This window comes from Vicia villosa, unplaced genomic scaffold, assembly GCF_029867415.1.
Source record: "Vicia villosa cultivar HV-30 ecotype Madison, WI unplaced genomic scaffold, Vvil1.0 ctg.000799F_1_1, whole genome shotgun sequence".
Classification (NCBI taxonomy): domain Eukaryota; kingdom Viridiplantae; phylum Streptophyta; class Magnoliopsida; order Fabales; family Fabaceae; genus Vicia; species Vicia villosa.
Genome location: NW_026705354.1, coordinates 192,104 through 202,378, shown reverse-complemented (window position 1 = coordinate 202,378; position 10,275 = coordinate 192,104). Strand labels below are relative to the sequence as shown.

Below are 10,275 nucleotides of genomic sequence, written 5' to 3'. Positions count from 1 at the left end.
CGAGAATTATATATCACAAATGATCCTCGTAGTGATAAAAAGAAACAATTACTTGCATAATTCTTCTAGGAAGCTAAAAAAAAAAATCCCTTCAAAGTCATGTCACAAATATTCACATAGATTAAGAAAAATAATTTTTTAAGCAATCCTCTTGAGATATCTTAACATTAGTTTAAGAGATTATTTTGTGTGTGTGTAGTTCTTCAGGAATTCAATCATAATCACAATTTTTTTTATAGTTCTTCATGAACTCAATCACATTTTGTAGTTCTTCAGGAACTCAATCACAAATCTTTTAGTAATAAAAATAATAATATTTACAATCCTTCAAGGATGTTTGATAAGTTCTTCAGGAACTATATAACAAACTTAATACAATCTTTAATGGATATTTGTTAAGTTCTTCAGGAACTATATAACAAACATGTTATTTTGTAATCCTTCAGAGATTATTGATAATTTAATAAGATATAAAATAAAAATTCAATACCGATAATGAGAAAGTAAAATAATAAATTAATTAACTAATATTACCTCTAACAGTTAGGGCTTCAATTTTTTTCAAGTTTGGTAGAGTTTCGTGCTGATAACGTGTTATGAAATTTACCAAATTAATATAGAGATGAATGATACATGGAGGAGAGAAAGAGAAGAGAGAAAACAATATTATATTATCGGAAGTGTGCTTTACATTGTAATACGGGTCTCTATTTATAGGACTCAAGGGAGATAGAAAATCACACATATTAAACACATATTAAATATGGAATTGGAAGATGAAAAACTAGGAGATGGATGGACATCCACAAACATAAATATTCATAGCATAACATTTGTTTTTTATTTTTAACTTTTTAAAATTTTGGTTTTTCATAAGTTTTGTATTTTATTTTTAGTCATTATTATTTTGTTTCAATCCTTATAAAATTGCTTATATTTAAGTTTGATTATGTTTAAGTTAGATAGTATATTGATTTTAATATCTATAATATATTAGTGATAAAGACTCAAATTAAATAATTTTTATATGACAAATATTAACTTTAACACAAATTAATTTTAAAAAATAGAAACAAAAGCACTTAGAACAAAAAATAAATAAAAAATATTTAAAAGATAAGTTCTTTTATGGTTGTCTTTGTTTTCTTCTATTTTTCATTCTTCTATAAAGTTTTTTCTAAACTAAACATAATCACCTTATGAAGAAGTCAAATTCTTTCTAATTTTATCTTATTACTAGTGTCTTACCCGTGCGTTCGCACGGGTACCCGTCGTGTACGCACATTGTGGTTGAGGAAAATAAAAGATGATAGGGAAAAATCAATTTTTATGAGAAAGTTAATATAATAATAAAAGATGTTTGAAAAAGAAAATTATTTTGTTAAAGTAAATTAATAGGATAATATAATAGGATAATATTTTAAATTATTAAAATATTAATATTATTAAATTATAAAAATCATATATTAAATCATAATATTAATATTTGTAGGAAAATGACCGTATATATTAATTAATTAAATTTTAAAAATATTTTTGTCATGAAAATCTCAATCAACTTAGAGTTTTCTGAATTGAATTAACAATATAATCTTACTTTTTGTGCATACGTAGTAGATCATTTCCCCAACATTGGTACAAGCAACTGTAAGCAATAAGTTGTATCTCATGACTTCCTACTTGATCTTCATGAATAAAATAAAATGGAAATAAAGGAAAAGAAATTAAAGAATAGAGTAAAACCTGGATTCGTTTCAACTAAAAACCAACATATATCTCTCTATTGATTTATATAGATATTCATATCATTTAGAAAACACAAGCACATGGGTAAAATAAGCTTGAAGACATGACAATGATCTTGCCACGAGAAGGAAAATCATAATCAGTCCTAGTTTTACCAAATTTCTTGTGTTTAACATAACTACCTGCTTGAATACCAGATGAATAGTTTTTGGCATCAGTAGGTTCCATATTTGACATATAACATTTTTAACAGGAAACAACTTTACCGAGTAATTAAAAACTGACAACATGTTAGTAATCTCCTCCCTCTTTACATCAGAGCCATCGTTAATATACAATATTTTGATCGAGTAATTTCATGTTTTTGTTAAGATTCAATATTTTGATTAGTAACTTTATATTTTCGTTAATATTTTATATTTTGATTTGTAACTTCATGTTCACGTTATTATTAAATATTTTTATCAGTTAGTTTATTCTCCGGTCAATATTAATAGTTTGGTCAGTAGCTTCATGTTCCTGTAAATATTAAATATTTTTATCAGTAACTTTATGCTCCCGTTAATATTCAATATTTTGATTAGAAATTTCATGTTTCCGTTAATATTAATATTTTGATCAGTAACTTCATGTTCCTGTTAATATTCAATATTTTGATCAGTAACTTCATGTTCCCGTTATCAGTAAATTCATGTTTCTGCTATTATTCAATCTTTTGATCAGTAACTTCATTTTTCCGTTAATATTCAATATTTTTATCAGTAATTTAATATTGTCGTTAATATTCAATATTTTGATCACTAACTTAATGTTCCCGTTAATATTAATTGATTAAAATCAATTTACAAATCAAATATATTATTCTATATATAAAAAATAAATCGTATAATTATTTTACATGGGGAGTGAAGATATGAAGATATGAAAAAGTAAATATGAAGATATAAAGGAAGATTGATACGCGCATTTGTTTACAAATATTTTTATATCGAATCGTGGGTATTTTTATATCGAATCGTGGGGAGTGAAGATATGAAAGACATATTTTAAAATGAAAGACATATTTTTTTAAATAAAAACAATAGTGTATCAATTTTGTAATATTTAAAACAAAGACATCAATAATATAATTTGATTATTTATATATTGTCTTAAAAATTATTGTATTCGAAAATAAAAATAGTTTGAAATTGATAATAGTAGATACCTGTGCGTTTACACGAATTTTGGGTTGATTACCCGTGCATTCACACGGTACTCTTATCCCTGCTTTCACAATAATTTTGCATTTACTATAATTATTAGCCGTGCATTTACTATAATTTTGATATGGTTACCCGTGTATTCCAACGGTACTTTGTGTTACCCGTGAGTCTGCATGTGTACTGGTTTGGACTGGACCGGATATACCAGATAGATTTCATATTTAATTTTAAATCGAGAAGTATTGTATATTAAATTAAAAATAATTTAATAACTTAAAAAGAAATCAATAATATATTAAATACCTTATAAAAAAAAATCATATTTTCAATATTTGTATTTGACTTTTTTTATCAATCATTCACCATAACTTAATTACTTTTCTTTACAGTTTTTAATTAGCGTGGAATAGTCATTGAGATTGCAATAAATTCTAAAAATTCCTCTAAAAGTATGAGTTCATTCTAACAAAAATAATATTTTATTATACAGTTGAATTCAACTTTGCATACTAAATTAGAATATTTGTATAAAATTCGGGATTCCTTGTAGTTGCTGTGATGCAATGTTCCAAACCTTCGTGAACATAATTTAATAAAACCAAACCTATTGAATCAATCTTACAAAGGCAAGTCAGAAGCAATAGTCCTTCGGGACAAAACCAATAGCATTCATCACAATCTAGACGTCACAAACTCAATGATACATAGTATTTCATAATCATCAATTACATAAAAGCATGAAAGAATAAACTAATATAGATAAAGCAAATGAGCATAAACCTAAGCGTGGCAAAGAAGTAGATTGGTATCCTAAATTTGTCTTCAAATCCTTTTCCATCTTAGAAGAAACTGAATCATCAACTTGTTGAGACATAACTTCTCCTCTCATAGTAACCAACTTATCATCATTCATTTACCCTTTTTCTCTTCTAACACTTGTTTGCACAGATGCTCAACCCTATTACAACCCATAACAGAAATCATTATTCTCAATTCTCAACAACAGAATCATTTGGAAAACATGTAGCTGAAAGCTCAATAAACAAAAACACAAGTTTGTAGAAATCGGAATCTGATTCTCAACAGTAGCAATTCCCTTCAACACAAATAGTCCTAACCAAAAAAAAAAAAAGGAATTTACTGATCCACAGTTTTTTAGTAAGGAAAAACAAAAGTGTACAACTAACTAACCAACACTCATTCAAAACACAGAGAATGTTTGGTGAATGAAAATTCAAACCTTCTTAAATTTTCAACTCTAACCTTACAAAAGTAGACAGGCCAATGATTCCAAGAGATAACTTTGAAAAATAGAAGATTGAAATGTCCACCTCCTCCAACTTTGGAAGCTTTCTCACTGACTCAGCAAATACAATCTCCGAGATTCCCCAGTTATTTAAAAGCCGCATGCATCGTAGGTTACTGGCTCTGTAAATTTGAGTTGAATAAATTATTTTTAAAAAACATGCATAATATAAAGTTATATATATATATATATATATATATATATATATATATATATATATATATATATATATATATATACTTCTCAGCTATGCATATAAGGAGATCGTTATTGGAAAAACGTTCAATATCATTTTCTTCCAAATGATCGCGACTTTGTTCAGTAACATTAAAACAAATCTTCACCAGATCCGAATCATTCCAGTGTGAAGAGCTTCCGGTCATACTAATGGTGTGCCACACCTGAGGATACTTGCAGATGTTCCGCCATTTAGGGGAAACTAAGCTTGCACTGGTTACAATGTCAATGGTATCAAGCCCCTGACGGATGTTTATTGTGATATCTCTAGAAGATTCTATCAACAATCTGTTTTGTGAGTTTGAAGGATCAATCTTCCGGATTCTCACATCCCACACCTGCTACACAAAAACACTACATAAGTAATGATAATGGGACTCATAAAAATGGTCATGATCAAGGTTTTAAAGCAAGACAATTTGGAAAATTGCTTTCAGCTGGCCACCAGAACATGTGTGTCAGGGTAGGCTAAGGCCCAAGATCGTGTATGCCCTGCCTATATCTAGTTCTAATCTGTCAATAATAATCATTGTAATTTTGAAAAACACTGTTTTGCAAAGCTAAATTATGGAAAAGACAAAGAGAAGTACATGTTCAGCATGCCTCTCACAATGGTATCACAACTCAAATATTACAGCAGCTCCTGACCAGTACCACAGTTGCGGTCGAAAACTTGTTGCCGCCACCACAGATATACCATGTTGAAATCGCACACTGTCGAAAACGTGTTGCTTTGATCGGTTCATGATAACACAAAAAGAAAAATGCAACGTTGGGAATTAATTATGTTGATATAGAATAGAAAGAAGCAATTATATGAGCAAGAGGAAAAGATGTGATTCATAGGAAGAGTCTGGTTGAATATTTCACCAAACCTAATGCATTCAATATGTCATTACAACCAAGTGATGCTAAATTATATTAACAAAATGATAATACTGACCTAATGTAAAATCACTGATTTCCTTGAATGTAGAAAGTTTCCTAGATTTCATAGACTTCAAATACAATTACCAAGCATTTTGCTCTATGTTGTCAACTGAGAATTTTATTGACCCCCCTTGTGAGATTTCTGAGAACTGCATATGGTATTCAAACATACTTCAAACCGGCAGCATTTGGTCTGCCACGATTACCATCTTACATTCCTTACCATAACTTTGAAACTATAAATGATGGGCGACTGGGCCATGGTATGTTGGTCCGAAAGAAGTTGTTAGTTTACCGCGGCCGTCCCTTGGAGGATGCTACAAAAATGATAGAACAAAACTGGAAATTAAAGAACATAAGAAAATTGAATGCATGCCATCAAACCAAAGCCAAACCGAATCAACCTTGCACCCGACACAATGCAAAAACCAAATGCTCTGCACCTGCAACAATTAGACAATAGTCCAGAACCAAGAATAAATGCAGCAGCTATGCATGAATTCAAAAAAACCGAACCGACCTTCTTACTAAACCAAACGTGCATAACTCAATAAAACCGGATTCAGCACAAAAGCCTTAACGGAGAAAGGGGATAACAAAAGCTGTAACAGAAAGGTGAGAAAGGAATATCAGGAGGGATGTAACGAAAAAATATGAGAAGAAAAATTTCCATACCAATAACAAAACAATAGAGACATTACCTTGTAGATGGATCTGCCATTTTCAAAAGTGGAATCAATGGAGCCTTCAATGTAGCATTCTTTAAAGTAATGTGTACCAGCATCATGTCAATCTTGTTTTCGTTTATAATGCAAGCTTAAACCTACCAACATCCACGCACTTCATAATCATAAACACAGTTTTCAATAAATAAAGAAACCTACCATTTCTTTATTTTTAATCAAAACATGAAGATACTTCAAGCCATTTAAAATTTGTCTTGTGTATGCATAAACTTAATAATCATTTAAAGAGATATCAGTGCTCCATCAGTGCTTATCAATTCAATTCTGATGAGTTGTTTGAGACTTCCCAAAACCTGCATAAAATCAATCGGTGCTAAATCAGTACATATCAGTTCAATTCACATAGCGTAACTATTTATTTTATATATCACTTAGCCATTACAAAATGTTTGATTCCCAGTGATAGTCATGACGTCGGAATGATCTTCCTAATATTGTGTCACGTCGTATAACCTGAATCAACAAATGAAATAAAAAATGTAACAAATATAGAAAACATAGCAACAAATGAATTGATTCAATGATTTAACATAGAAACAAATGAGAGAAAGGAATTGTAAATAAAGAAATTTATGAAAATCAACTTACCTTCTGTTGTATCGGTGACGATTCTATCGATATCCACCTGGGTTTGGGACGCTCTATATGAATGTAAGAAAAGGGTTAGTATAATATAAACATAACTACCAATACAATCAAGAACCAAACACCATCAGACATAGAGAAATAAAATCCATGAGAACTCTGAGATCTAAATTAAGCCGCGGGAGATTTGTACAACTCCTCCACCATCTTCTTGTATTCTGTAGAAGTAAAAACAAAAACATAACAAAATTACTTAAAAGATCAAAAGATATATTATACAAATCATCTGCAAAATATTAAGATGCTTATATACCTTCTTGATTGCTCCGACGCGATAACGATTACATATTACAGAGAAATTAGGAACTATTTTTGCCAGCCTTAGATCTATATGACAATGGTAAAATCAAATAGAGTAGGAGATTAAAACCCGTGTCCAACCCGAAACGGAAGAACCTTGTTAGGAATGACGGAGATTGGGGATTTTATGATTTCAACGGAGGTGGTGGGAGTTGAGACGATTGGTGGTAACTTGAGATGGAGATTGTGAGGGAAAGAGCAAGAGAATGGAATTGGGGGCGAAGATTTGGTAGACGTGGTAAATGGGATGGAGAAGGAAGGAGCTGTTAAAGAAGATGCAGAAGAGAAAAAATTGATGCAATGGATATATGAATTGAAAGAGGAAACTAAAAGGAAGAAGAGAAGACCGAAGAAAAGGGAGGGATATGGACATAACAAATGAGTATAAATGTTTAAATATGAACCATTTATAAATGTCTAACCTGTTTTTCGATGTCTCAACCATTGGAGCAATACTCACTGATTGTGGATTCACACTGTCTCTCCCAGTTAATCTAAGCGACGGTTTACAACCAAAAGGCGAAAACAGCATCCCTGAAAGAAACGATGCAAACTCATTTCGCTCTCCCTCATCCATCAACAGATTCGACACCTATGGGACTCTTTGCTACCTAAAGGAACAGGTTCATGCAGATCCAGACCTCAAACAATGAACCGGGTATTGGTCAAGTACATGTAGAAAAGTATATTCATATTTTCTAGAGGGCTAAGAAAGAAAAGATGATACAGTTGACCACAAAGAGCTCCATTATGCCATGCCTCCACAGGTTGCTGTCTTGATTATCTGAAAGAGAGTTGTTCAATAAAAACATGCAAACATGTCAATGAAACTATACGACATAGCCCATGAAAATGCTAATGAATGATAGGTAAATATATAATCCTAATCTGTAAGAAGGTAATTAAAACATTTACTCAAGAAACACTAATTCCTTTGGGATGATAGGTAAATATATAATCCTCATTGATTACCTTTTTTGCAATGGGAGCAAAACCACCAAAGAGGGCCCAAAATTCACCTGAATCTAACTCAGTGTCTAACTTTCCATCATCTGCAACAAAACAACAATCATTAATCATAAATGAAATACCTTTATTCAAATCCAACAGATATTCAAGTTTGTCTTGATATATATCTTTATTCAAATCCAACAGACGTCCAAATTACCTAGACTTTCCTCCAAATCAGCATAAAAGGTCCACAATGTCAATGATTTATGAAGTCCCATCTGAACCGGTTGAATCCCATCAGTCACCACTAAAAGAAAATCACAATATAAACGCAATCATTAGTTAACACTTATTGACAATTAGAAAATTAAAATAACATGGTTAAAAATTAGGAGAGTTGAATGTGAACAATTATATGGGAAAAGAGAATACCTTTTAGTTTAACCTCGACTGGTGGCTCTGCAGTAGGCCGCCTCATAAGCTCTGTTGCTCCTGTAAAATTCTTATGTTTCCACTCTAATTTAAGCCACTCACACCAGACACCGACCAAATTATCCACCGTTTTATAGTTAACCTGCACTGCCTTGTCAAAAATAACCCGAGCATTGTCAATCGTTTGATAAGGAATGTATTAATAATTGGAAATCAAATAACAAACACCATAAGGCTTATAAGCATGACCAGTCATATAAATTAGAACCAATATCTGAACTGGGCCACCCTGGCTTGCAATCTTGTCACAAAATGCAATCACTGCTGGATCCATTTGAGAGAGCATCCCAAGCCAAACAATTTAATTTAAACAAACACAAATCGATTAAGAAAAACATATAACAGCGAATTCAAGAAACATCACAGAAAAGAGCACGCATACCATTTGCTCCAGAAACGAAATTGAAAGTTCTTCAATCTACAATTGATGAATACGATTAGAATCTGCACCGCCAATAGCAAATTAGTGAAAGAGTGAAAAGAATCGAGTGAGAAAGAGAAACATAAAAAAAATATGGATTAGGGTTTATGAATTCCATACCTTGAGTTAAATTCAACCATGTTTGTTTCTTTAATGCGTGAACTCGAAATGACATCGCATTTTTACGTGATGCAGTAGAACTGTGTTCTTCATATCGCATTTGTTATTGTTGTAGGCGTTGTCGAAGTTGTTGACGATGATGAATATTATTCACAATGGAGTTCAAATGTGATTGGAACATGGATGAGATAAGAGAAAACATGGATGAGTTTGTCGTTCTGGAACATGGGTGAGTAAGGAAACAGAGTTATTGTTGTTGCAGTTCAGGTCATGATTCTTCTGTCTCGTGAAACAGATGAGCGACGACGACAAAATCATCAATTACATAACCCTTCAACCAACAATCGGCGCCCTTTCATCTGAGAAAGAGGTTGCACCACCGTTCACGATCGAGAGTGGATGAGAGTTTTGTATGAAGATTGAGAGGAAGAAGAAACAAATCGATATAAAGAGAGACCGCGTTTTGGAATTGGAATAGAAACAGTTCGATAGAAAAAAGAGAACATGTGAAACCGTTTTTGGAATTGGAATAGCGATAGATACGTGAATGAAACCGTTTTTGGAATTGGAATAACAATAGATACGTGAATCAAAGATTGAGAGAATAGAAAATTGACAGTGCTGATGTGGATTAACCATAGAAGAGTTGCTGATGTGGATAGCCTAAGAAGTCCCAAATGGTAGACTTTTCTTATATGATAGATTTTATATTTTAGATTCTTTTTATAAATGTACTTCTATACATCTCTTTTGATTTGTATATTGGTTGCAAACTTGCAGCCAAATTCTTTCTAATTTCATCTTATAATTTTAGATTTATTTTATTTTTTATAATTGTATTTGTATACGTCTTTTTTATTTGTACATTGATTCTCACCGTGTCTAGATCAAGTATTTTATCGATTAGAAAGTCGCCAACCTACGAGATCCAGCATTCTCATCGACATTCGGTTGATTCTGCAAAGTTTGAGCCATTGCTTCCAAAGTAACAACAATTGGTGCATCATTCCTTCCAGCCATCTCAACTCTTCACTACAACACAACAAGCAATCAGAACTAAATAACAATACTCAATTGTTAGACCAACGACTTGACAACTTGGTCGGACGTACCGACCTGCTCTGATACCACCAATGTAACACCCCAAATCTACCAAACGATTTATATGAAAATCAG

The 10,275-nt window shown here is 31.6% G+C and overlaps 1 protein-coding gene across 1 annotated transcript; it reads right to left on the bottom strand.

Moving 5' to 3' along the window:
* Window positions 1-3,582: 3,582 nt before the first annotated feature.
* LOC131631278 (putative F-box/LRR-repeat protein 9) lies at window positions 3,583-6,211 on the bottom strand. The gene is made up of 5 exons (XM_058902072.1): window positions 6,126-6,211; window positions 5,801-5,867; window positions 4,498-4,832; window positions 4,215-4,379; window positions 3,583-3,909 (listed from the first exon to the last, which is right to left on the bottom strand). The coding sequence occupies exons 1-5, from the start codon at window positions 6,209-6,211 to the stop codon at window positions 3,861-3,863; spliced, it is 702 nt and encodes a 233-aa protein (XP_058758055.1). The 3' UTR covers window positions 3,583-3,860.
* Between the last annotated feature and the right edge of the window lie 4,064 nt (window positions 6,212-10,275).